This window comes from Synchiropus splendidus, chromosome 6 (assembly GCF_027744825.2).
Source record: "Synchiropus splendidus isolate RoL2022-P1 chromosome 6, RoL_Sspl_1.0, whole genome shotgun sequence".
Taxonomy (NCBI): domain Eukaryota; kingdom Metazoa; phylum Chordata; class Actinopteri; order Syngnathiformes; family Callionymidae; genus Synchiropus; species Synchiropus splendidus.
In genome coordinates this window covers 18,569,732-18,597,706 of record NC_071339.1, presented here as the reverse complement: position 1 = coordinate 18,597,706, position 27,975 = coordinate 18,569,732, and the positions used below count along the sequence as shown (strand labels likewise).

The 27,975-nt window shown below is 42.3% G+C and overlaps 1 protein-coding gene and 5 non-coding genes across 7 annotated transcripts; all 6 read right to left on the bottom strand.

Annotated features, from left to right (window-relative positions):
* Positions 1 to 52: 52 nt before the first annotated feature.
* LOC128760155 (protein phosphatase 1 regulatory subunit 1A-like) lies at positions 53 to 20,498 on the bottom strand. Of its 2 annotated transcripts, XM_053867193.1 has the most exons (8): positions 20,381 to 20,498; positions 20,154 to 20,302; positions 13,152 to 13,212; positions 5,135 to 5,172; positions 4,950 to 5,013; positions 4,190 to 4,372; positions 2,227 to 2,352; positions 53 to 963 (listed from the first exon to the last, which is right to left on the bottom strand). In XM_053867193.1, the coding sequence occupies exons 2-8, from the start codon at positions 20,232 to 20,234 to the stop codon at positions 899 to 901; spliced, it is 618 nt and encodes a 205-aa protein (XP_053723168.1). In that variant the 5' UTR covers positions 20,235 to 20,302; positions 20,381 to 20,498; the 3' UTR covers positions 53 to 898. The 2 variants fall into 2 exon arrangements, with proteins under 2 accessions (XP_053723168.1, XP_053723169.1); XM_053867194.1 differs by lacking the exon at positions 2,227 to 2,352 and having other exon boundaries at positions 20,154 to 20,470.
* A 3,839-nt stretch (positions 20,499 to 24,337) lies between these two features.
* On the bottom strand, positions 24,338 to 24,410 carry trnar-ucg (transfer RNA arginine (anticodon UCG)). Its single transcript has one exon. It is a non-coding gene; the product is annotated as a tRNA-Arg (tRNA).
* Positions 24,411 to 24,962: 552 nt separating this feature from the next.
* Positions 24,963 to 25,035, bottom strand: trnar-ucg (transfer RNA arginine (anticodon UCG)). The gene has a single exon. It is a non-coding gene; the product is annotated as a tRNA-Arg (tRNA).
* A 613-nt stretch (positions 25,036 to 25,648) lies between these two features.
* Positions 25,649 to 25,721, bottom strand: trnar-ucg (transfer RNA arginine (anticodon UCG)). Its single transcript has one exon. It is a non-coding gene; the product is annotated as a tRNA-Arg (tRNA).
* Positions 25,722 to 26,424: 703 nt separating this feature from the next.
* trnar-ucg (transfer RNA arginine (anticodon UCG)) lies at positions 26,425 to 26,497 on the bottom strand. Its single transcript has one exon. It is a non-coding gene; the product is annotated as a tRNA-Arg (tRNA).
* A 657-nt stretch (positions 26,498 to 27,154) lies between these two features.
* On the bottom strand, positions 27,155 to 27,227 carry trnar-ucg (transfer RNA arginine (anticodon UCG)). The gene has a single exon. It is a non-coding gene; the product is annotated as a tRNA-Arg (tRNA).
* Between the last annotated feature and the right edge of the window lie 748 nt (positions 27,228 to 27,975).

The following is a 27,975-nucleotide window of genomic DNA, read 5'->3' as shown; positions in this document are numbered from 1 at the left end:
CAATCCTCCCCCCATATCCTAGAAAGTCGCACACACATCAAAATACAACGAATTTAAACTCTTTATTAAAACAAACATCCATCACATGTGAATCATCAATCAATTCAAGTAAGATTACTACAATATCTAAGTCCGAAACACAACAGAACAAAAAGGTTTGCACAGGAATGTTTGACTTCTCAATGTTCATGGTAAACTGCGGAACAATTAAACGGAGTTAAGTTTTTTTTTTTTTAACAGTGTCGTGGACGGATTGTCATATGACCTACCAAATAAAACCACTTCCGTTTCAGAGAAAACACACCCTAAAGATCATAAGAATATAAGAACAAGGGCCAAAAAATGGTAGGGATGTTGTTACAATGGATGTTCTTAAATTGAAAATACAGACAAGCAAAGATAATAAACCTAGAAAAGTACATTCAGTGCCATGCATGTTGATCTAGATTCAAATTTGCACTCAAGAAAAAAAATATACTTCAGGATAAAGTCAATAAAATTCAACATATTCGTCACCCTGTTTGTTCAAAATACGATTGTAAACCAATATTCTGGCAAATTCCAGAGAGCGTCAGTAGTGAATGCCCAACCTGATGTGCTGGTTAGAAGCCTAAACCTGGCAGATGCTTGAGAACCGATGGCACGTACCTGATAGCAGATGAACTAGTATAACATTAAAAGAGTGAGCGGTGGTGGTTTGTAATGATGTGGTGATGACAAATGCTTGTTAACAGAAACAATGATGTTGGAATTAAAGCCTGTTAAATGAGACTTTTGAGTGAAACCTCGAGCTGGTTAGCAAGGCCTGACTGGAGTCCTGATTCGCAGCGGCAGCAGATCTGCAGACACAATCTTCCGTCGCTGTGCTGAGCAGACTGAGCAGCATCTTGTCAAGACTCTATTTTTCTTTCTCCTGGCTCGCTGTTTTTGTCTGGTTGTCTGCCAGATGAGTCTCGCCGCGTGCTGCAGAAAAAAAAGACGGAATATTCATCAGCTTTTATTTTTAACTCTGTTGACTGGGTCTGTGGTTCTGCTGATGCCTGTTGTTCATGGGGATTGAACATTGATTGGACTTTTTGTGAATTTACATCACGTTGTCCTATGTTGTGAAGTGCTGCAGTGCATTATGGGCTCTCCTCAGTTTGTGCTGACTTATGGGTGACATAGCTCAGATGGCAAAATGGTCGGTCTGTGACTTAGACAAAGAGCAGTCGCTGGAATTCACGTCACACTGAGCTGATCCAGTTGTTTTGGGGGTTTTTTTGCTTCTAATCTACTTCTGCTGTTGATAAAGGGCTACAATTTTGTCACTCCAACCCACCATTTTGACTGTCCTCTAACTTTAGACCCACACCCAGCAGACTGACCAACTTTGTTACCATGAGTTGCATGACAGGTGGAAATCATATTGGTGGCTGGAAACCAGCAACAACTCAGTTGTGCGACAATTGTCGCCAAGTGTTTGGTGTAAACAAAGATTAGGTTATTATATTTTCACACCAAACTGCCAAAGTGTGTCTTTTTCCTGCTGAAACGTGACAATGAAGTGTCTTTATTTTAGTTTTTGTTTCACTACCACAAATCTTTTTAGTGTTCTGAACCTTCCAATTGGTTGAATAACCGCGCACAGTACTTATTGTACTTGTATTGTAGAAGAACACACACCGGTGGTCACATCTACACACACAATAAGTGGCGCCTCTTCTTATTTATGAACAAACAGGTTTCTGCATGTTTTAGTACATGCAAATGGTCACTTTTTTCTGCACTGTGATGGAGACAAGCAGGTTCAAGCATCTGTGTTTCATCATTTATAAACATAAGGTTGGCAGAATAAAATGTAAATATTCGATTACATGTGTGATGTTTGGTTTACAGATTCAGATGTGCAACTAAACAAATGTACTGTATATTTCCTGATCTGAGGTTACTAGTGTTTGGCACTTTCGCTCCTGTTCTAAAAAGCTGTTTAGTATGAGCCAATAGGAGTCTATGAGCGGGGTGGCAGGTTTATGAAACGACTTAATGACAATTCTTTAATAGTGTTAGAGCTGAAGGCAGTGATTGATGTAGTGTTTCAGTGGTAAACCGGTCATTGCTGACACAGTGGTTAGTGATTGATGTTTGCTGAGAAAGTGCTGGACCACAAATGGAGGGGTGGAAACACACATGAACAAAGAGGCGCTGCAGTGACTAAAAGGTGGGTCATTGACGGTGTGTTCCTACCTGCTTGTGCCGTGTTTTGTTGCGATGAGGAATCTGCTATGACAACGGTCGGGCAAAGCTCTTTCTCCTTGGAGAGCGGCCGCTCGGGACCTCCTGAAGCCTCTAATAGACTTCCCCTTGAGAACTCTGCACAGACCAGAGGAAGGGCAGGGTGAGACGGTGACAGGTGCGGAGATAATCCAATCGCCGATCGATGGTCATGGATACACGCTGTGTACCGAGTCGAAGCCCTGGCGTCCTCCTCGTGCTATTTTACCACATCAGCGGCACAAAAACGTGCAGTGTTTTTGGCTCCTGTCTGCTGAGTGCTGGTTTCTGCCAACTCACGACGCATTAGTGCTGAGTAATTAAATAGGAGGACAGCATGTGCGGTGAGGGTCTACTCACAGGCTGTTAGAGTGAATTATGGCTCCTGCACCGGACAGCTGACCTCGGCTCAGCGAGTGCTCAGCATGATGATATCAGCAGAGGTCACCCTTCTCACATTAAAGAATTGCATTTATGATGAGGATGCTTGACTTTCATGCTCTTGTCAGGCGGATCAAAAGCTATTGACCATCAGATAAATCACCTCACAGCCCGAATAAATCCAGTGAAAGGAGTGAGAGATCAGCCTATTGCTGATACTACTGCAAGTATTGCTACTCCTAGCAAAAAAGGCTTCCCAGTCCTCACCCCTTGTGCATCCCCATCCCTCCATTTGGGACGTCGCACAGGAGGGGAAACTTGCAACACTATTGAAGCATCTATACATCCACATTCTATGCGGAGGGCTGAGTTCAGTATCGAAATGGAACGCTAAAGTCACTTGAAGCTAGTCGCACCTTGACGCCTCGGGAGTCAGAATGCAATATGGATCTGTCCTTTTTGAAGCTAGGCTCCGCCCACATGGAAGAGCGTCTCTAAGCTGTTCTGTAAACCTTTTGCTTCTAAGGTGTTTCCGCCAGTAGACTGTTGCTCCCACAGTGCTATGAATGAATGTTCAGTTCTGATGTTTCGTATGTTTCGGTTGTTTGTTTTTTTATGGCAGCAGAGTATTTTCTAGTTTCTTCCTCCACAGTTATCAAAAAACTTGTTGATCATGGTTTTTGGGAAAATGCTGCCATGAGAATAAAGCAAGCAGACAGTATATAATTTTTTAAAAAATGTTGCAAACAAAGATTTAGTCATTCATTTATGTACAAGTAACATTCAAAATAGCCGAGGCGAGGGTTATAGGTACTACTGTAGTGGTAGAACGTTGTGTGAGGGATACTGTGGTGCTGTACTGTCGTACTGCTACGTGCTGCGGTACCCGACATTGAATAAAAAAAAAAAGCATCTTCTGGCCGTGGTCGTGAGTCGGACGTTGTATTTGTATTGCTCACCAGTAGTGGCGCTTTATAAACAGTATCTTTGGCTCATCTAGCTGAGGAAGATCACTACGGATCAGACCTGAGCTGAATCAGAAAGGGAATCATGTTACAGTCCATAAATATGTGTATTTATTTCCCAGCAGCGTCTTCATCGCAGCGCCTTGGAGGTGTTAATATTTCCTTCGTTTCTGTGAGCTCCACTTTAATCATATTTTCCATCAAATTTGACTCGCGTGTCGCATCGTACAATCTGTTTCACCGCCTTTCCATTTTCTATTGATGGTCCTCCATCCAGAGATTGCCCATCATCCGATTTCACAGCCGTGACCTTCTTATCTTCAAGGCCCGTTGGCATCTTTGTTGTGCTCATCGCTGCATTATTTCTGCAATCCCACCTTCAATTTGGGCTTATTTGTATTTCCAGAAGGTACACTCGCATGAGCTGAAAACAACACTATGAGATGCTGAACTGATGCAAATGCCTGAGAAATACTTTTTAAAATGTATTACATATTAAATAATAAAAAACTATTTAAAATATAAATATTTCTCCCTGAAAGATAGATACGTTGTAGTAGTCTCCTGTCTCTGCCTGCGTTCATACATACCCTCCATTTGGCAGCGCAGCTTCTCAAAAGCCTCAGCTGTGGCTTCATCGTCATGTGGAAGATCCTCCCCGACAGGAACAGAGTCTGGACTGGGTCTATCTGACAGGCAGCTCTCAGACGAGCACTCGTCGCCGCCGCCCTGCTGCTGTCTGTACAAATGGTGCTCCACCAGGAACTGCAGCTCTGAAACAAACAACACATGGGTCAGGCCACACAAACATGAGAGCAGTGTGAGTCAAGAAACCTCATCATTTTGTGCCCAGCGACTGCAGATGTATCTTGAATGTCACTTCCAATGTCAGCTGGAACACAACCCTGGGTGAACCCCACATTCAATTTGTGCTCTGGGAATGGATGTTCCTCGATGCTGCTGTCAGAAAAGTCTGGAATAATGAGGTCTGGAATAAAGATTAGTTCTGGGTCTGAAAACTGGAGACAGCAATGTTACATTATTGCTCGTACCGAGACACCGGACAGCGAGGCGACAGCAAGACGCAGTGGGAATAGGGACTTTATTTCCCTGACATTCCTCTGTATTACTCTTTCTGTATGTAATTATACAGGTATTTTTTAAGCTCAGTGAAATTATTTGACAGAAACTTTTGCCCGAAAATGAAATGTCAGTCATTTGCGAGTGTCACCGGAAGCAACCGCCAGTCAGGTTTAACACAGCTGAGTTGTAATGGCGAGCAGATAAAGGGATTTCAGACGTGTTTAACATCTGTTTTCTGACGCCCCATAATCCCACGTCCGACCCTACCTTTCATTGTCGGCGTCCCCTTCTGCCCTTTCCGCCGCTGCCGAGGAGAGTTCAACAAAGCTGCCTGCAAAACATCAAACTCATTTCAGCACAGCCTTGTTAAATCCGCTCATTTAGAATGAAAGTAGACGCTGTTATCGACACAGCTCTATTCTCACTCATCAATATCGCTGGGATCAAATTACCTTGTACAACTGGTTTGGGAGTCGATCTTCATCAATTTCTGTGAGAGCGGAAAAAACATAAAATCCATAAAAAAGATGAATTAACCCGGGATCATTAAACCATTTCATTGCTTCAGTATTCTTCCTTCGACAACAAAACTGAGACTTCAAAACACAGGTTTATTATTCGGAAGGGACTTTTTCTTTTTTTTAGTACAATAGTGTCTTGATTTATGAGCAGCTTATAACCCAATTGCCTTTTTTTTTTGAGGTGGAGTTGAGAGCTAAAATGTATTTTAGGCACAGGCAAAGCCCAGGCAGGGGCTGGTAGGTGAGGACGTCACTACGCTACCGTGGATACAAGACGGATAAAACCTATGCGTGTGCACACTGGTCGGCCATGTTCCGCCATGTTTTCATGGTAATCCTACAAGACCAACATGAAAAATATGCAATTCTCCAAGCATGTAAAGCTGTGGCATTTATTTATTTATTATTTTTTTTAAGTGTCATTATAGTCTTTGCCATCCTATTTGTATTTCTATTTTTTTGTTTGTTTCTGTTGCGGTAAATTTGAAAGTTCCCCTTGCTCGACAAACAAAGGCATCTAATCATGCCTTATTTTGTATTATCTTGTGCAGCTGCTTTCGCACAGTCAGAACAATTCCGTGGATTAAATGGTTCCAGCATGGCGCAGCAACACACAGCAGCTGAGTCCGTAATCTGTGATTGACTATTGTCTTTGTGAGTCCGTTGTAATTTAGGTGACTCATTTGAGTCTGGTCTGAGTCTGATGTCACACGCTCACAGAGCAGAGCGATATCTGCCTATATTTGACCAGTAATAAACATAAAACCATTTTTAATTCCATTTATGAAGAAGCATCGTCAATTTCAAAACATTTGTCGCCCGTATGCCACGTTCAAACCTTTTGTTGCGTGATGTTTTGGCTGGATGAAGCACTATTATAGGCAACATTTGAATGAATGAATCTTGCGCTTGGAAGCAATGTTTTTTCCAGTTTTTCCACAAAAACAAGGCAGAATGAGAGAAGCCAAGGTGCATGCGTACGCTGATTCTGGAGGCCAGTACCAAAAACTACTGCTGCATTTCTCGCCATGTTGCTACTATTATGGGTCGGAAGCAGAAGATAAGCGTGGATGGTTAGTTTAAAGAGGAGGACATGAGTCAGAACGGAGCAAAGGAAGCAGCCCACACGAAGCAATACAACGTATAAGAAGTGACACTGATGCGCTGTTCATTCAACATGCGTCAGATTCATGGTATTTAATTCCATATCGATGGGCTCATTTGATATGATATTTGAGATTAGAGCTCGTGGTTTGCTAGTGGTTGGAGGAACAAACACCTCAATGACATATATCTTGCTGCTGCGTTTGTTAGTCAAAATTCCGTTTGCTGCTTTAGATTGTCTCCATAGACAAGACAAAATCCATCACTCTATAAGAAATGAAAATAGGTCATCAACCTCCCACTTGGGTCAGACAAGTCTTTCCTGGGTCCAGATGTTACTCGTCCCTTTGACAGTGCAATCGTAGTTTATGCACAGAGTTTCCTGATTGTCTTTTTCTAGATCACTGCTTTGTTGCCTGGCAACCTTTACGTCCATGACCGTGCTTATGAGCCAGCATTATTCCTACTTAAACATTCAGTAAATGCCAGCGATGGCAGACACAAAGCTGAACGGAATGCATTTGCATTTACTCCCTGTGTCGCACGGTCAACACACTGAATGACATTCATAACTTCACTTCATAACTCTCTGAGTTTGGTGGGTTATTTCTGTTCATGTGGAGTCAGTAACGGTCCTGAACAGTACAAACCAACGTTTGGTTCAGAGTCCTGGTTAAGGTTAGCCATTTGTTTTGGATGGAAGGTAGAGAGGCTGGGGAAAGGGTCATGGCAATGAGAAACTTCACAAAAATCACAATAAAACGTGTGTGTGACTGTGAAATGCCTGTTCCACAAATTTGCATAAATATCTCCCGAAGCTATTTCACTCACACCAAGGTCATTTCAAGGACGGAACTTTATCAATGATGCATTCTTGTTGACCTGTACTTGAGGATTTCCTGAATTCTAATAAGCAAAACACTGCATTCTTCGTGTCCTTGCATTACCAACTGCTCTTTGTGGTCGGTGAAGGGAGGTACGACTGTTTTCGGTTTTATTAATTTGCAATTGGTGTGACTGATCGCAAAAAAAGAAAAAAAATCCACCGACTAATATTTCTTTAATGAATATTTGTTCCAGTATTATTATAGCAATTCCTTATAATTTATTTATGTTGGAATTTGTTCCTTGTCTTTTATTTATTTCTATTTGTTTTCTTCTTTTTCTTTTTTTCCTTCTGTTTTTTACATGTACTGAATAGAAGCATCTTAAATATCAATTTGTTCTTTAGAGATTTTAAATTTTGTGGAAAGACAAGAGTGCCATTTTTTTATTCTCACATGATGTATATCATGAACATGATAAATAATATAATTGTTGCACCTCCACCATTCAATCAAATTGATCTATCAAATTATTATTATATTAGTATTCCTGAGACTGATATTGTGGCCTTTTCCTTTGATAAAGCAGTTTTAATTTAAAATGTATGTGAAATAAAGTACTGAATGTAAATTATCAAAATACATAAAAATAAACAACTTAAAATGAAAATGTATCGATCATTTCAACTGTATTTTTTACGTCTATTTACCACAAATGGTATTCATGAGATGTAACTGGAGCTTCAGGTGTATCAGATGTCATTTTGGTTTTACGGTTACAAGGGGGTCACTGGAAATGAAGACCAGCTGAAATTGAATAGCGACTGTAGTAAGAAGTCATTCTGTTATTTGGGTCAAGATGGTTTCCAAATGACAGATACTGCGATGGCTATCTTGGCGAAAGCCATCTGTGCTGGAGTCGGAGAAAAAGGCCAATAAAAGCCCACTCGAGCTGTGATGAGTCTTTTGCTGAGACGACCAGCTGACAGTCCGTCTGACCAACAGCCAAAGACTGTCTTCAGATGTCTCCTTAATCTGAAAATAAAGTGACTTGTAACACACCTGAGGATCACGGGTTTTAACCGTCCTTTAACAGTAGGATTCCTTTCTTTTAAAATAAATAAAGACCACAGATTCTTTCAATAGCTTAAATGCGACAGTCAAATTCTAACCTATCAGGAGATGGAAAAAACAAATACAAGAAATAAATGCACCATTAGCCAACTCATCTGACTAGTCACGGCTGAAGCTCCTACTTTTTGACATTTATTTTAGAAAATTGTGGCATTGACTTTGTTACTTTCAGTCAAAAACCAACAGCCAGTTCAATTTTCCATCATAAAGCCAGCGAAATATGACAGGTTTCATCCTCCCCGCCCATCTCTGGGGAAGTTCCTATCAGGTGTCGGTTTCTGCTTTCTCATTATCGAGCGTTCTGGCTGTTTTTAGTCGTCTTGCATGACTGTGTCACTGGTGCGCAGCACGATCTGCAGAGCATTCAATAATGCAGGAGTGTGTGTGATGTGGGACACACACCATTACTGCGCCAGCTCCTCTCCCTCATCATCATATCTGTTCCACCCCTCCTCCCCTCACCCTCCTCCCTCGCCCTCCCAAAACTCCCTCCGATTGCGTCTGATTTCATTTTGTTTTTATCTCGTATAGTCTGGTTCCACGTTCTGCTCTCAAAGGGCCAACTTTTTTCCCGTGACATAGTTGCCTTGAACGCCTCACGCTCCGTGGTGTGGAATTGTAAAAAGGCGAGCGCATTCGTTTAAAGCAAAAGAGGTCATGCTGCTGCGGTGTGTACAGCGGTGTACGTTTGGCTCTATTGGGTTAAAGCTTCATACAGGGCACCAGGGGCACAATTCTGATGAGAGTGGGAGTTCCAGAAACACTTGGGGAATAAGGCAAATTAGATTGGCAATGAGTTTATTGCATTGGAGAAGAAGGTTGCAGACTCATGTGCAGTGACATCTCAGCTGCAACATCCATCATCAATCGAATCTTCTCTGCGTTACATAAATACGGGAGAGCGCAACCCCAGTACACGACAGTACACATAAACGCGCATAAACATGGGAAAATATTCATTCATTCAACAAGTTTAACATCCCATTCGACATGTGGTCCAGTGAGGATTCTGGCAAGTGAGAACATCTACCTGGTTCTTTTTCCGCCTGGTCAGCTTCCAGTTGGACAAGTTGGCCATTTGTTATAGTCGGGAAATGCCAACAACTTTTCAGACTAGCAGTGGATCTGCTATGAGTCTCTGCTAGATGACTAGGCGCCCGCCCATAGGAAGAGGCCTCAGAGGGTCCAACAATTTCTGCTACTGGAAACAGTACTTTTTGCCACCCGGCGTGGATAGGTTTGAAAACACAATTTTCATGCCAGATTTTTGAAAATGATGTCATAGCTCCAATCACTCTTTCACCCTGAAAGTCACTCACATTAACTCCATTTTGCTTGTGTGGTTTGCCTTGCTATGTTTTTTTTTACGAGAGCGCTGCAGCGCTACATACAGGCCTGGCCTACGTCTGACATCTTTTCAGTGGTTTTGCGTGGAAGCAGACTGATTCTGAAACCCTGCTTTATTTATTTATTTTTTAAAGATCAGTGAAAGATTTGTCCTTATTTTTCATTCTGTTTCTTCAGGCGGTGCCAACCACAAGCCACACATTTTGGGTTGTGTGTAGGAGTGATGAACACAATCACAAGAACTTGACTGATGCGTCAGTTGTTCAACCCACAACTTTACCAAATGGCGATTGTTTTTGAAATTCAAATAAAAGCAAAAAACCCCAGCTGCATGAAAATTATTATTAAGGAAAGGCGGTGAAGCTATTTATGAATCTCTGTATAACAGAGAGGTAATCAGAAATGTGTCTACTTTAAGGTGCCTTTCCACTTTTTATCCGAAATATTTGAGTTTTTTTTTTTTTTTTTAAATTGCTAAACAAAACTTAAAATTAAAAGATTAGGATTGATGAAGGAGATGACATTTGGTCAAGTATTTCTTGACCTTTCGAATGGACACAAAAGTTTAACTAGTTGTTTTGACCATACAACAGTTTGTGAAAGGCGTACCTCAGGGTTCGATGTTAGGGCCATTATGGAACTCAGTATCTAATCTAATGTAATCTACAGTACAAAGTCAAATGTATTCTTATCAACTTGTTCACTGCAACTGGAGTTTTTCTCAAGAAAATAAAAAAGTTTGTATCAAAAAGACATCAAGAGCCAGTGATGTGGATGATGCTGTGACAAAACTTCAAGATAACTTTTATTTCCTAAAGTGTATTGTTGTTGGTGTTTATACTGTACGGTGCACTGGGTACTGACTGGAGAAGAAGACGAGCAAGCCAAAAATCGTTTCATGAATTAGAAAACAAAAGCAAGTTTTCTCAGCAGGGAGAAGCATGATTTATTGAGCTGGTCAAACAAGATTAAAACAGCTCTCCAGCCTGCTGATGAAAACCCTCCGCGGCCCGGCTGCACAACTAGAGTCTATAAAGAGAAGTCAAAATAGGTCACGCAGGGTGACGTCCAGCCCTGACTCTCAGTGCCTCTCAGACTTGGGGTAGAATAGACACTGTAAAGCTACACACTGTTCCAAATTATAAGAGATGTTTTATTTATCCGAGATCAAAATATGATTTATCTTCATAATGTCCGCAAGGCCCAATGATCTCAACACATCGCACCTCACTCCTCATTTTCACCTTTTTATTATTATTATTATATCTTTCTAGTAGTTTGTAGTATATCAGAGGGACGGCACGTGTCAGGAGTTTAGGAGACAAAGTCAGAGAGGCTAGATGGAGATGGTTTGGACATGTACAGAGGAGAGAGAGACAGTACATTGGTAGGAAGATGTTGAGGTTGGGACTGCCAGGCAAAAGGTAAAGAGGAAGTGGTGGTGAAGGAGGACACGAAGTTTGAGAGAAGAGGAAGCAGAGGACAGGGTGAGATGGAGGAAGATGATCCGCTGTGGCCACCACTGAAGGGAGAAGCTGGAAGAGAAATGTATTTGTCTAATATTTTATGTGTATTTTTTGTTTTGTTTTCCGCAATACAGTATGTGGCCGCTTTATGTGTACTGTTACAATATGTGCATCTTTAATGTTGAGTGTTTGTCTTTAATGTCTTTGATGGAAATCTCTTGGTACATTCCATTAAACGTCACACATATTTTGGATCATAACTGTTGAACAAGTTTAAAGGGAGCCTACAATGCTTACTTGTTTAAGAGTTATCTACAGTATTAGCGCGATGGAAGGTCACTATAACAGACACAGAAGTGGAAATGTTCACACATTTCAATGTAATTTAGTTTTAAAAATAAGGCCGACACACACACACTGTTCTTCCCTGGTTCGCTCATTCATGTGACACACAACGGTTCATGGGATGGATGATGCACCACAGTGGATAAAATAATGGCAAGGTTAACTATTGTCTTGAAATATGGGCGTATATTTCCTTCAAACCACTCTACCAAGGCTCAGTGGTAGATGGTGTTGCTGCGGGCCGTCTCCCCCAGAGGAGCCTCCCTGTACAGCAGCCGCCTTTGTTGCAGTTTCATATGCAAATGATACTCTCACACACTTTTGTCTTCACTTCCAATTCACTCCGTTCTTCATCACACTTAATTGTTCCACAGATTTGTGCGCATGTGTTTGTTTATATCTTCTCATCTGGCCTCCACAGTTCTCTCCCCATCATGCCCCTCTACAGCTTCTATTTCATCTCACTTCTGGATGGGTCGCTGCACTAAACAGGACTTATTGGCTCTGAAGAGAGTAGTCCGCTTGGCTGAGAGGACTATAAGAACAGCACTTCCAGACCTGCAGCTATAAAATTCAGGTTTTCCCGCTCTGGCTTTGTTTCAGTCAGCAGGGAGCATCTGTGTCAATTCGATCTGCAGCAGGAATCAAAGAGGTCGACTCCAGCACAGCGTCCATCTGTCAGATCAAATATGAGAAGAGCAGAACGTAGCACTCGCATATAAATGGCCAAATTCAGAGTGCAGTTTTTAAAAAGCTGTTCACAGTAGTAGTTAGCGTTCCGGACCTGAAGCTGAGTTCAGCTACGTCACTCTTCACCCTGAACTTTGATGAGCGGCCTTATGTTTCCCTTCAGGTGGAAGCAACTGTCCTCCTGAACCCCCCTGTTGCTCGTCCTTTCACTCTGAAGTGGGCGAAGACACTTCGCTCACAAACAGCCGCGGCAGGAACACAACTCTCCTGGGGATGGTTGTTGTGTTTGATCATTAAAATCTCCAGTGAGCTCATACTCAAACACACATCTGCAGCCAGCTTAGACCTGCTGCAACAGGAAGTGAAGAGGTGTTTGGTGAATCACACTCAATAATCCAGGCTCAATATTGGATCGTATAAACACTGCAAAGATGATGCTAGTGAACATTTGAATGACTACAAAGACATCTTCAGGGAAGATGTGACCAAGATGATTTATCTTCGGGTTTAAGTTCAGAAAGTGCCAGGACGGAAACCCATGCAAAGGTCACAGGCTTGGCGCCAAATCCAGTCCAAGAAATAGCTAATGAATAAACTTTTGAGTGACACAACGCAGCAGGAACGACAAGATTGTATTCCTCTTCTGAACATAAAAGTGTATAGCATTTTGGTCTGGCCTTTTATGTCTCCATTACTTTAACTATCTCCTTCATAAAATCCATGCACCAAACTGTCTCCTGCATCAGCACTGATCTACAGCCATAACACGCTTGATCAACGCACGGGTCATAACTCCAGGCTTTCACAGGTTGAACAAGCTCTGCTGGACACGCACTCTTGGACCGGTGAAAATGAAGGTGGAAATACTAGTAGTATACATTGGCTTGCTTGAACCTCCACGACTGAAGCAACTTTATTATTGTGCCCTTTGATATTATTCTGTTTCTCATATTTAAAGGTCACAGTGTTTGTTCCTCTCCCCACATTGACACTGTTTGATTTGCGGTCTGAAGTCCTTCTCTGTTGTCATGTTCTTACCGGGTGACGACTGATCACTCGATGCCACTAAAGTAGCCGGCGTGGGTCTGCGTCTCCTGATCTGAAACAAACAGAGCATTTTTCATTTGTTTTTCCCCAAAACACTGTTTGATACCAACACTTCCAAGTCTCTGTTAACTCAAGCTGTTTAACTTAGAACAAGGACAAATCCAAGGACACAAAGTCCCATCCTTAGAGTTAAACCCAAAGTGTTTAATGTTTCTTCTGAAGATGAGTGGAGTATTTTAAGGACGGCTTGAGAAGAGAGAGGACAGTTAGGGGCATCGCTTTTCAAGTTTCATTCAGCGGAATCCTCTTAAGAGCTTCAGTCACACTGGAGTTTACACAAATTATTTCCTGTTGCCTTTTGATTCAAATACGTAATGTGGCTTGTCGTTTTCAGGAAAGTAAATAAATGAGGCATATTGCAGAGCAATTCAACAAATATCAAAATAAAGTAAAAGATCAAAGCTGCCGTCAAATAGATAGAAAATGATCGCTCTCCCTGTTTTCGTTACAGTTCACCATGTGGAACAGGCGGGACTTTCCAGTCTTACTTCTACCCTGTGTTCTCTAACAACCAATATTTCAGAGACTTCATATCGAAACAAATGGGCTGGAGTTGCGCCTGACAGCTTCACGACAGGGTGCACATGAGCATGCGCAAAGACACAGATGGACCGTAAGTGCGGCGCTGACAGTAGTGCTGACTAATGCTCACATCCTTTCGGTCCACTTCAGTGTTCTCCTGCTGCCGGTGCCACAGTCACAGTGTTCCTCACAGACAAACACTGAGCCAGGATTCATGGATAGAAAAATCGTCCTCCCATTACGAATCCCCTCTAAGTGTTTTTATATGAAGGCATAATGTGATCTCATGTAATGCAGATACAGACTGAGGAGCGTCGCTATCGAGAGCCAGCTGGAACTCCTGAGAGCCGCGTTTAACATTTAAAGCATTCCCACTCTGTTCAGGGACACAGTGTGATTCCAGCTTCTTTTATTTAACAGAGTCACAGATGCACCTTCCTCCACATAGTTGACAGCAGCTCTCCCGGAAATGTGGAAAGGGACACCCTGGACAGCTCGCCATCCAGTCAAAAGTAAATAACTGACATATGAAACTACTGGAGTCATTGTTACAGCAGGGTGGCCATGGTCATTTGAGGGACGTTGTTTTCACACATGTTACTGAAAAGCAATCCAATAAAAATATGCAAATAAATATAGAAAATAAGAACATAAGGAAATAAAAACATTTAAATTCAGATTTTTGTTTTTGTTTTATATCGTTATTACACTCACACTAACCTCACGAATGGAGAGTAAAACTAAATGTCATGATAAAATGATGCAGACATAATATGACTTCATAAATACAGTGCTAACTATGTCTAACTAACTAACTAACTTCTGTCCAGATAACTCGAAAAGCTGTCGATGGATTTCGATATTTTCAGGAAATGTTAATGTAACACGGAGCTGATGGCTACATTTTGAAGTCCTTTTTTCACATCTTGATCAAAAAATAAAATGTGAAAAGACATCTTTACAATGTTCATTTACTTCTGTACATCTGTGTTCCTCCCGAGCAGCAAGTTTCACTCAGGTCTCCTGTCAAGTTCAAGAAGAGATCACAACTTCAGAACTCGACTCTGGAATATTGTCTCATCAACATCCAAAGTTTAAACTTAATGGTCTCTAGTATCACAGCCTGCGGTCTCAACTACTGCTGTGAGCCAAGAATTCACAACCTCTCAGTGCACCGGGATTTAATGACCAATGACAAGAAATAGCTCGGTTCCTTTTGGGGACAATCCAACCCAATTTGACTTGCTTTGACTTGAGCTGTTTAAGTGTCATAGAGTCTCGTGGATCACTCCATGTAGTCCTCACTCCATGTGAATTTTGGGAGCAATTTTTGAGAAACTGAAATGAGCCTCAGATGAGAATCTCAAGAGCAGTGGAAGAGCAACCTTTGAGCAGTAAAACCCCTCTGGCTCACATCCATCTCTGTTCTGCAGAACGATTTGAAAAAATCATTGATAATAATAACTTTAAAAATCCCTTCAGACAGTCAAATAATGAAAGCACCGTGTCAAAACTCCAACGTTCCAACTCTGCAGTAGTGTTCCAGACTTGCTGTAGCTCAGTGAAGTACGACAGCCGATCAAAAATGGGTTTTAAATTTTAAATTTAAAGTCGCAGAATGAGTTACAAACGTGCCGCGGCCACTCTTCTGAGTGCTTGTCTAGTTTGTAGTGTTGACTAAAACCTGCCTCAAGTTTACGTTATGACATTGTGAATTCATTCTCTGAAGTTTATGTTGAAGATTCTGTAGGATTTCCTCATCTGCAGAAGAGGATTATTCTGAGTGAAATCCCAGCACTTTCACCCACAGATGCAGCCGCCTCAACGCTGTCTTTAGTCTCCACTGGAAATACACTTCTGTCACTCTTCACTACGATGATGCAGAGATAAAGGCTTTCAGGTTTATTCTGGAGCATTTCAAACTAGCTCGGCTGGATTTAAAGAAACATTTTAGCTTCCCTCTTGTCGTATTTGATCTGACAAAGAAGCTTGACCTCGGTGAAGAGAGCACCTTATCTCATCTCCTGTTCTTACTGAAGGACTTCATTATATATCTGTTAGAGATGGTGATGCTTGCGAGGCTGTCACTATCTTTATCTAATCTGAATTAATTCATTTCATCCACCCTTTTAACTCTTAATATGTAGAGTCAAATGGGGTCTCTTGACCGCTGGTCTTGATCTCGGTAGGCACAGTGTGCACTTGTACAGTACACAGTGACAGGTCATGATAAGGATGCGTGAAGGTGCAGATAAGAGGAAGGGAGCTTCAGCTGAGCTGCTCAGGCTTCAGGGAGGTTGTTTTGACTGACACACTGTTCTCCTGGGTGTCAGCTTGCAGAGTTTACTGAACCATGGGGTGAATCCTCCTCAGCATGACAGCCACACCTGCGGACAGGCTTTTGTCACGCGTGCATGTCGCCGGGGCGCACGGGTCTGTAGGACTCTCCTGAACAAGATTTGAATTCATTCTCAAATTTATTTGAGTTAATGAACTAAAAATGAGTCAGCTGAAGTAAAACCGCTGAACTGGAAAGCACTTCTGAGTCAGAGGAAGTTGTGAATTAAACAGGAGAACATCAGTTCAAGATTTGTCAGTGGAAAAGAGGAGGGATGCTGAGCAGCGATGAATTCAAAATGTGACTCGGAAATTAAAATACAGTGGCGGGAAATGTCGTTTCTTGTCTCGCTATCATGTCAAATGGTCAATCGATTATTTTATTAGCATTTTTTCAGTCACACGGCGCCTCTGAACCGCTACTCCGACTCAGATCTTTAGTGTGTGAGGATATCACAACTGCTTTAACTGTAAGCTTAACATTCAGCTTACATGATCTGAAACTGAAAGTACGACTCATTTTCTTTGCACCAAGATGCTCCGAACACACTAACTGCATTAGCGTGAATTACAATCTCCAGCCGCATTAGCATCGTTGGTCGCCAGCAGCGGTTTTATAAATACTGCCGTCAGTTTCTGTCACTGCAGCCTGTCCTGATCTACTTTTGAAAGTCAGCTTCACATTCGACCCTTTTTCATATCACATATCATATTTTTGGTTTCTTTTTTGTTTTGTTTAGTTCAATAATGTTTCATGTCTGTTTATGATTATTGTTATTTTATTTTATTGTCTGCACTTTACTCCGAAGCACTTTCCTAGTTGGTGGGATCCCCACTGACCATGGCAATAAATTTGATTCTGATTCTGATTCTGATGCTGATCTCACTCTCTTCCACCTCTGGTACCTCTTGACCTCACCCCTGGTTTTTCTGACCTCATTATTAATTAAAAAAAAGGTTTAAAAGCTTTTATTTGTCATTTGAAGGCACTGTGTACATAGAAACAAAAGTGTGTTCTCCCTAAAAGCAGGCACCAAGTTAAATAAATTGAATAAACATCAAGTTTTGCAAGAGTGCAAAAGTGCAGGGTCTGAGTTTAGGGCTCTTACAGTCTGTGGGGACAAAAGTACAAGTCAAAACAAGTCCCACATTGCTGTTGTTGACGTTATGTTATAGGTAACAAGCAAGGGGAGGGGTAACAAATCCATTACATTTTTCTAATGACATACCTAGTCAACTGTGTGGCGATTTTTTTTTAAACAATGCAAGTGGATTTTTGTGTACAAAATGTCTGACAGAGCTATTGGCATTGTTTTCTTCCTCCTTTTAATGTTGCTTACATGTGATCATCGCAATATCTGTTGGTCAGATCCAGCACTGTCCAAGACTGATCCAGGTTCAAGTATCATAGGATCTTGTTCTTGAGTGAGGGAAGTGTGAGCTACTCCCAGCTCTGTCCGAAAGAAAAAGATCAAGGATCCAATTGGGCAGAAGTGAGTTAGACTCTCACTCAGAGATCAGCTGAGAAAGAAGCGGAAAATAGAGCCAAGACTGCAGGCGCCGGTTGAAGCGGGCGCCTTTTTAGGACGTGTCCCTGGTGTGGTGAGACTGAGACACGGTGGGGAGACTATCTGTGGAGGCTTCTGAAGAAGGGACACTCTGGGCCTCTCTGTTGCCCCCTCCAGGTTATGCCATTTCACGTGGCTTCTTACAAACAGAAAGACTGTGGACACCATTGATTTACTTTCCATCTGTCATTAAACCAGCTTCACCAGAGGGAGATAGACAGACTGTGATCCGAGCTTAAAATAGGCAGAGGATGAATGAGACTTTGTGGGACCACATTTCTGAGATGAAGACAAGATCATGCCACTTCTGAGTATAAGCAGGAGGGATAAAATAGCAATGGAGCGCATAGCAGCAAGACTGCACCAGTGCTAGACAATCTGACTGGAATCATAAGGACAGCCAAGCATTTTAAACAGTATCTGCAAATGATGTGAGAATTGCCAGCAGGCTGAGTCTGAACTGGGGAAAAAGAAATTCCCAGAGCGTTGCGTTGTGCAGCCCTTGATCCTCAGCAACTTTAATTACCTTATAGCGATGTAAAGTTGTGTTACATCTGTTCCTAACACGGTCCCTCGTGAAAACCCATTGACCTCCTTTGCTGAGCAACAGAAACAGCTCAGATCCATGCGACACAAGACGAGGGCAGAGCCTCCGTGCTGCACGCAGCAGCCAAAAACCTCCCGCCCTGCTCATCCCAGGACCCAGTGGGGGAAAGAGTGGGGCAAGAACAGCAGCCAGACACGAGGCGGGTGTCGTCAGACTCACAAATCTTCATCTGAATCTCATTCATTTTAAATGGGCTGTCGAGTTCATGTTATATTCATAAAAATGTGGAGAATGTGACCCAGCAGCACCAGACACTCGGTTAATCAGGGTCACTTCCTCTGAAATATCTTTCAATGCAAAGGACCATGACGTTTTGAGCTACATGTGCTGTTCTTCTGTGGCTACATTTGAAGGTCAACCGCATGTGAACATAATGCAGACATAACAAACCAGGAGCTTGAATCAACATGGTGATAACTGATGTAGCAGAGTCTATGCAGCTGATCCTTTATTGCAGTTCACTGAGACCTTCTACGCATTTCACTGTTCCTGCTTTGCTTTTGATATATTTCCTCGTGTTCTTGAGTGATGGGATCATTTTCAGTGGTTGACGGGGGGTGACCACATCCTGGCTTGTGACCTTTGATATAATCCCTCCATTTTGAAGTAGAATTTGAAATGCTTCACAATAGCAAACGTGTGTGAGGTTAAAGGGATTTTTTGAGTATCTTACATTTTATTATGTGCCAGCTGAGCTGCCGTCACGATGTGCTGGTAGCTTGCCATCTGTCTATTGGGCACTTCACATCTATATCATTGGCACAAGCAGCCCAATTGGTTTTCAGGTAAATAAATAACATATTCCTGGTCCTCATTTGCGATTCAATTTCTTGTCATATGTGCCAAACCCAGGTCGTACTCATCCCTTTTATTTGGTCCACCACTTCATAAAGCACTCCCACAAGTCCCACGATGCACTGCAGCAGTCGACACCCAAACAAGAGATGAGTGTAATTGGTTGCAAAAACTCAACTCAGATTTTATTTCCAGCCAGTTTCAGGCTACAACAGTATTTTGTTCTGCTGTGTGATGTTTTACTTGATATGTGAATTAAATACCTCTCTGCCTTTCAGTGTTCTACTTCACAGTAACCTTCACGGCAATGTAGTGACACCTGCGAACATTTAGCTCTGGCTGAGGCTGTTCACTGGTGATTTTGATTCATAAATAGTGACGGAAAAAACAGACTATTCTATGAGCCTCTCTTTTCTAGGCACTGTCTTTCCCTGACACCTTCTCATCCCATTTGTCTCTCTGCCTTCCTCGTCCTTTCCATCCTCTCGGTCTGTGGTTTATTTTTCAAGACCACTTCAATCGACATGTGAGTAAACACTTTTACCAGCTAGGTGGGAGCAGAAAAAAATGTCACATGATAAAAGGCAATTCATCCCCCCACAAATGCCCTTGTGTGGCGCCCTTATTATGCAGTGGTAAGTACCAATGAGAGAGGTCCAAAGTGCTTTCTGAGGCACGTGATGACTAGTTTAGGTGGGCCGGCCCAGTTCTACAGTAGCTCAAGAAATACACTATGTGTGTGTGTTTAAGTATGCTTGTAGAGGACAATTCTTGGAAAAACACTCACTTGTGAGGACATTTTTGCCTGTCCCTACAAGGCTAAGCCTCAATTTGAGGGATAAAATGTCAAAATGCCTTGAGCATTAGCTCTTTAAGTTCTGTAAAGAGTCCTGGTTAAGGTTGGTTATTTATTTAAGATGATTGAGTTTAGAGTGAGAGGCTGAGGAAGGCATGAAAGTCCTCACAAAGATAGTGGTGATCTGTGTGTGAGCATGTGTGCGCGTTTGCCGGACTGTGGAACCATCACCATGTGGTCACACATGTTCACATGTTCTTGGTAAAAACAGCTGAATAAACAACCTCTCTCCTCCTCCTCATCTTTACCTGCTCTGCTGCCTCCGGGTCCAGGTGAGTGTCCAGCAGGGGGACGGTGAACTGTATTTTTCTCGGGCTTCCAGTTTCCATGGTGGCTTCGTCTCCCAGCAGTAAGTGATGTAGAGGAGAAGCAAATTATCCAATGAAGGATGGTCCAACTGCAAAGAAAAGGATTCCTCCTTTTTAGCTCCTGAGCTCTCCAGTTGGCACTTTTCTTCTCTGAAGCTTCACCGCACCTGCTCCTGCGACTGCTCTGGCTCCGTTCAGTGTCTCTCTTGGCTCCCGGAGCTGAATCAAGGACATTCTGGGGGAGAAACACCTCCACTCTGCTCCCATTCGCTGTGAATGTCTCCCTCTCCACCACTGGCCCCACCTCCTCTCCCTGTGTGTGTCAGTGTGTGAGTTGCTCTGCAGCAGCAGATGAGCAAGCAAGGGAGACCAGTACACCACCCCCTCCATCTCTCTCTGTGTGTAGGAAAGATGCGTGACTACTCCTCTGCTTTTTGGAGTATTTATCATCACACATTCCTACACACAACTGCTGTACTGTGAGGACTTGCACCTCAGGCATCTTTGTGTCCATATTGAATGTTAAAACAGCCTGTTTTTATTTTTAGTGAGTAAAAGACTGTATTGTTCACTTCAAGAGCAAAATGACAAGAAAATGAGAAGCTTGTGTTTAAATATTTTATGTAATAAAATGGAGATATTCAGGAGATTGTTTGCAATGAAAGAGTTATAAAGTTAAACACTTAAGCATGTATTCAAATATATGAGAAAACATGAAAAAACATCTTTATTGTTTACAGTTAAATGACCGTTTATCTCAATCACCTCTAATACATTGTAATTACAGTTATCATTTGCACGACCAAATGTGTGTGCTTGTGTCTGTCATGTCCTTTATGTTGTGTTGTGTGTGTCTATCAGTTATTTGGCTGTTACTTTAAAAAGCAAGCAGAAATAAGCCCAATATATTGCAGTAAAAGTGGGCAGTAAAAATGAGGCATAAATCAAATCAGAAACAAAAAAAAAAAATTCATTTCTGAAACTGACCATGTTGAATAAGGAAGATTACGTTGATTTAAACACACCACTTTCATAATACAACGTTGATTATTTTTATTATTATAGTATATAGTCCATCACATACACCCAATATTGCTGCCCTATTTGTATTTTACCAATATAATCTCATTCCTTTTTGGTGTTTGAAATACTGCTGATACGTATGAGCTCAATGCGACAGCAGGTGGAAGTAATGTCTCAGAGCTCACTTATCAACATACTCAGTAGGAGACAAAAAAGTGACATTTTCAAAATATTTCTGGGTTTTCTATAATGTGTCTTTGTCCCATTATATATTTTTTTAATTGAAATCTTTTTTTAAAGTGCTCTGACAGACAAATCTCAAAAATCTCATCTCAGGCGATAAAACCAAAAATTGCTGAAGCATGTTACCTGACTGGCTTGTACGAACTTTAAGCACTCATGCGTTCCAGACTGTATTTCTGCAGCTATTTAAAAGCTAAGTACTGGAGACCAAATTGTCAATTGTTCTCAGCGCCACCTGGACACTCAATTTTCATTGATCCCGTCCTCAGCCTGAGTGTCCAGACGTCTAACTGGGCTCTGATCCTGGACACCACGGAACAGATGGTCTGGGATATCGAAGTCGCCGGACGAACAGACTGAAAATGGAAACTTCACAGAGGCTTTCTATAGTTCTGGCTCACTATCTGGCATGTGACCCCGTGAAATTCTCATAGAAGCCGTTGTCCTAACAGAGGCAACACTTTTTGTGATTTGTTCTGTGACATTTGGGTGGAGGAGAAATCGCAGCCTCACTTGCACTCAAGAGAAAATGTGCAGGAACCAATGGCAGGGTTGTGTAGCGCCACCTGCTTGTCAGAGGCAAGACAGCATGAGCAGCTCCAGGTGGGACTCAGAAGTGGCTTTGATGTGTCACGTTGACCTACTTTCCCGAAACAATATGAAACCATTAAACAACGGCAGAATCAAATTTCGACTGTGATAGAGGTGAAACAGAATATGAAAGGTTGCATGAAAGTCAGAATATCAGAAGCTTGGTTCATTTGCATTTCTGTCAGGGCCTGTGGGACTTTTCACTTGAAACTTTAAAGCTCCCCTTAAAGCTGCGATTAAAACTACATCGCAGTAGGAGGGAGAGCAGGTGGGGGAAGAGAAACAAATGCCTGGAGGAATGTTTGTCAGAGAAGCATCCTCGTGTCTCATCCTCAGATCACATGACTAGCAGCATACATCTGTGCTGTTCACCACTGAGAGAGAAATATTCATACATGAGGCCCAGATCATGTGATCACGTGACCTTCAAAACACAGTCAACAATTCACCTCTTATATGTTTTGTTTTTGTTAGTTTCATGAGAATCATTGTAATCTGAGCCGGTGTCTCATTTTAAATACATCATATACATCATCTTATCTTTCTTTTTTCATCTTCAGATGAGTTTAACATCAGCCCTTGTTCTCATCTGAGCAGAATTTGAACTAAATCCCTCACAAAATTGAGCACAGGTAGGGACAGGAACACAGTGTGATCTGTCTGTCTCTCAATGCAAGTAAGGGTGGAAACCTCTCACACTGTATTGACACAAATCTTTCAGTGTAACACACTGACCAAGTGGGAGCGAGACGAAGAGACGGTGCTGTTGCTGCCAGGGGTGGTTTTAGGCTTCTTTATGCCATGTACTGGGCGACACAAGAAAAAAAACTATTGTGAAGTCATGTCTCATATTGTCATGCCTGGGCACAGTCGCTATGCAACAATGGAGACACGGATTATAAAAGACTGCAATAATAGTATTTTAGACAAGCACTTCAGGGAGTGGTAGAACCACTCTCTTCAGTTCAAGAGCAAAGCACAGACCCAGTCGGTCACTCAGCAACTTGCCTCCAAAAAACACACAGTTCACTCATAATATACAAATACACCCTTTAAATAAGGTCTCATTTGGTGATATCATAAACCAGAGATGCGATAGAAAAAGGTCAAATCAATTTTATAAGCTCCAGTAACATGTTTTTTTGTGGAGGAGGAGGAGGTCTTGTCCGAGTAACATAACATAGAACCCCCATTTGTTTCAGTGCAAGTTGATGACTGTTAAGTTAGAAAATTAGGGTGATTTTATATTTTCCTATGTTTTTTTTTCTTTTCTCATACCATACCAGCGAAAAAAACACCTGGACATCGACTTGCCAACTGCCAGATAATGTTAACAATAAAAGTCCTGAAGTGAATGATGTTCAAAGGAATCATCTCAGTTTGCTTATTCATGTAATTTGAGAGTAATACCATGTAATGAAGAGAAAAGGAAGAAGAAAAAATAGTTTTCATTTTCCATTTAAACTGTAAATACTCAATAATGTCTAGTAAGTGTATACACTGAAGATGTAACTTGGACGAAGGAAAAAAGTTACTTTTTCAGAGAACATTTTTACCCTCACAAAATAAACTCAGACATGTCACAATAATTGTAGTAATAAAACTGCAGCTGCAATGAAACCACAGTGTTTAACTTGAGTTAGTCCACCCATGTCTCTGGCTGGTTTTATGCCAATGGTCTTGTCAACATTTTACTCGAGGATATTACTCTCTTCTGCTCCAAGTGTGTTAAAACCTTTTTTTTCCAGCGCATCACTTCCTGTACTCCAATCAAGGCCCTATTTTGCTCAAATGTCAGGAGAGAAAAGCCATGTGAGCTAATTATTACTTGCTGCCGTCAAACCCACCTCTCATTTATGACTCTTCCGCTCTGCTCCCTCCATTTAATCTGACAATTATCACACACTGAGGACACTGCAGTGAAATGAGGCCAATGTTTTTGATTTTGAATAGAACCACTTCACTGTTTTTCACTCAGAAACAGGGAAGATGGTTAATATTAAATTCCTGGTATTCCCTTGGTGGGGTGCTAATTGGAAATGCAGTATAAAGACACTCAACCACGAAAGGACTCGAACCATGAGGCTTCTGATCCGAAGTCAGACACCTTAACCATTAGGCCACACGGTCACATGTAAGACGCCATTGATCCTAGTAAGTCCATTTTTGCCCGTCTTTGCTCCATTACATACAAAAATGTGCCCGTCCATTCTAAACAATGTTGCAATCACATGCTTCCATACCTTCTTTACTTTGATAAAGATATTCGACCACGAAGGGACTCGAACCCTCAATCTTCTGATCCGAAGTCAGACGCCTTATCCATTAGGCCACGCGGTCACATGCTGGATGCTGTTGATCCTAGTTGATCTTCTTTACATTGATATCGCTTTCAAGAATATATCCATGGAGCCAGGAAGGGCCTTACGGGAGGCCTGCCCAGACTCCATAACAAACATGGCGACTGTGGAAGAAGTATTGATCACATATCTCTTGCTTATAGGAGGAAAACTGAGGCAGCGTTGTAGGAGGCTGTTAAATACATCGTGACTGGAGGACAGAGAACTTGTGGCATTGTTGTATGTTCTTTGTGTCTCATTAGACATTAGTATTGAGTAGTAACAACAACACTGACCCCATGGTTTTCACTGGTACTGCTACGTTGGGCCTACATTCGTTGTGGAATCGTGCCGAAATGCAGACGAAATGAACGCAGAGCACAGACAGTAGGCTCCGTCCATGTCCAGGTCCATATGTAACGTTGAGCATAAATGGGCCTGAAATTCCTTCTAAAGAGCAGCAAACAATCGTGAAAGAAGCAAGCTCGACTCTAGAGTCTACTGAGACGCTAACAAGCAGAAGTGCTGACTGGAGAAGCCATATAAAGATGTTCGACCACGAAGGGACTCGAACCCTCAATCTTCTGATCCGAAGTCAGACGCCTTGTCCATTAGGCCACGCGGTCACCTAGAGAGTGCTGTACTTCCTAGTGAGTCCATTTTTGGCAAAGACAGAGCGATGACAGACCCATTTATGCTCCCGTTACATTCAAAAATGTACCCATCCTTTCCAAACACTGTTACCATCACTGGTCACTTGCTTCCATACCTTCTTTACGTTGATATTACTTTCACCAAAATATCCACAGGGGGGCAGCTCAGAGTCCATAACAAACATGGCGACTGTGGAAGTAGTATTGATAACATAAGAGGAAAACTGTGGCAGCATTGTTGGGGGCTATTAAATAGATCGTGACTGGAGGACAGAGAAGTTCTGCCATTGTTATGTCTTCTTCGTGTCTCATTAGACATTAGTATTGAGTAGTAACAGCAACACTGGCCCCTTGGTTTTCACTGGTACTGCTACGTTGGAGCCACATTCGTTGTGGAATCGCGCTGAAATGCAGGCAGAGCACAGACAGTTCGCTCCGTCCGTGTCCATATGTAACGTTGAACATGGGCCTGAAATTCCTTCTAAAGAGCTGCAAACAATCGTGAAAGAAGCAAGCTCTACTCAGTGGAGTCTACTGAGATGCTAGCTAGCAGAAGTGCTAACTGGAGAAGCCATATAAAGATGTTCGACCACGAAGGGAATCGAACCCTCAATCTTCTGATCCGAAGTCAGACGCCTTATCCGTTAGGCCACGCGGTCACATGTGGGAAGACATTGATCCTAGTAAGTCCATTTTTGCCAAAGATCCCATCTTTGCTCCATTAGATGCAAAAATGTTCCCGTCCATTCTAAACAATGTTGCCATCACATGCTTCCATACCTTTTTTACTTTGATAAAGATATTGGACCTCAAAGGGACTCAAACCCTCAATCTTCTGATCCGAAGTCAGACGCCTTATCCATTAGACCACGCGGTCACATGCTGGTACGTTGATATTACTTTCACCAATATATCCACAGGGGGGCAGCTCAGAGTCCAAAACAAACATGGCGTCTATGGAAGAAGTGTTGATAACGTACCACTTGCACAAAAGAGAAAAACTGTGGCAGCGTTGTAGGAGGCCGGTAAGTATATCGCGACTGGAGGACAGAGAGGTTCTGCCATTGTTATGTCTTCTTTGTGTCACATCAGACATTAGTATCGAGTAGTAACAGCAACACTGCCCCCATGGTTTCACTGGTACTGCTACGTTGGGCCTACATTGGTTGTGGAATCGCGCTGAAATGCAGGCAGAGCACAGACAGTTCGCTCCGTCCGTGTCCATATGTAACGTTGAACATGGGCCTGAAATTCCTTCTAAAGAGCTGCAAACAATCGTGAAAGAAGCAAGCTCTACTCAGTGGAGTCTACTGAGAAGCTAACAAGCAGAAGTGCTAACTGGAGAAGCCATATAAAGATATTCGACCACGAAGGGACTCGAACCCTCAATCTTCTGATCCGAAGTCAGACGCCTTATCCATTAGGCCACGCAGTCACATGTGGGAAGACATTGATCCTAGTTGAGTCCATTTTTGGCAAAGACAGAGCGATGACAGACCCATTTATGCTCCCGTTACATTCAAAAATGTACCCATCCTTTCCAAACACTGTTACCATCACTGGTCACTTGCTTCCATACCTTCTTTACGTTGATATTACTTTCACCAATATATCCACAGGGGGGCAGCTCAGAGTCCAAAACAAACGTGGCGACTGTGGAAGTAGTATTGATCACATATCTCTTGTACAAAAGAGAAAAACTGAGGCAGCGTTGTAGGAGGCTGTTAAATATATCGCGACTGGAGGACAGAGAAGTTCTGCCATTGTTATGTCTTCTTCGTGTCTCATTAGACATCAGTATTGTGTAGTAACAACAACACTGCCCCCATGGTTTACGCTGGTACTGCTACGTTGGGCCCACATTCATTGTGGAATCGCGCCGAAATGCAGGCAGAGCACAGACAGTTCGCTCTGTCCATGTCCATATGTAACGTTGAACATAAATGGGCCTGAAATTCCTTCTAAAGAGCTGCAAATGTGAATTGTGAACCCAGATGTGTTGTGAACAGGCGAGAAGCAAGCTCTACTCAGTAGAGTCTACTGAGACGCTAGCTCGCAGAAGTGCTAACAGGAGAAGCCATTTAAAGATATTCGACCACGAAGGGACTCGAACCCTCAATCTTCTGATCCGAAGTCAGACGCCTTATCCATTAGGCCACGCAGTCACATGTGGGAAGACATTGATCGTAGTTGAGTCCATTTTTGGCAAAGACAGAGCGATGACGGACCCATTTATGCTCCCGTTACATACAAAAATGTACCCATCCTTTCCAAACACTGTTACCATCACTGATCACATGCTTCCATACCTTCTCTACATTGATATTACTTTCACCAATATATCCACAGGGGGGCAGCTCAGAGTCCAAAACAAATATGGCGACTGTGGAAGAAGTGCTGATAACGTACCCCTTGCACAAAAGAGAAAAACTGTGGCAGCGTTGTTGGAGGCTATTAAATAGATCACAACTGGAGGACAGATATCTTCTGCCATTGTTGTGTCTTCTTCTTTGTGTCTCATGTCTGACATATTACTAACAACAACACTGCCCCCATGGTTTACAGTGGTACTTCCCCGTTGGGCCCGTATTCGTAAGCTTTGCGGAAACTTGCAGAAATACGTTCAGAAGGATCTGTCCGTATATGGATCTGTAGGTCACATTGGGCATAAATGGCCCTTAATGCTCATTCTGCAACAGTTTCACATAAATTTCAGTACAAATTGTTCAGATACTCTTTCATTAATGAGAGCACAGACGTGTGGTGGACAGGTGAGATGCACTAGAGGTGCTAAAGCAGTATATAGAGATTCCATCACGAAGGGACTCGAAGCCTCAATCTCCTGATCAAAGGTCAAGCGCCTTATCCATTAACCCACGCGGTGACATAAGTTCCTCTCCAAGTGAGTCCGTT

Bases quoted from the DNA above. Each gene is read 5' to 3' on its own strand.
- LOC128760155 (XM_053867193.1), bottom strand. From the start codon at position 20,234: ATGGAAACTGGAAGCCCGAGAAAAATACAGTTCACCGTCCCCCTGCTG. The intron at 13,213-20,153 runs GTAAAGATGAGG...TGTTTGTTTCAG, and splicing joins ACCCGGAGGCAGCAGAGCAG to ATCAGGAGACGCAGACCCAC. The intron at 5,014-5,134 runs GTAATTTGATCC...GATGTTTTGCAG, and splicing joins TCCCAAACCAGTTGTACAAG to GCAGCTTTGTTGAACTCTCC.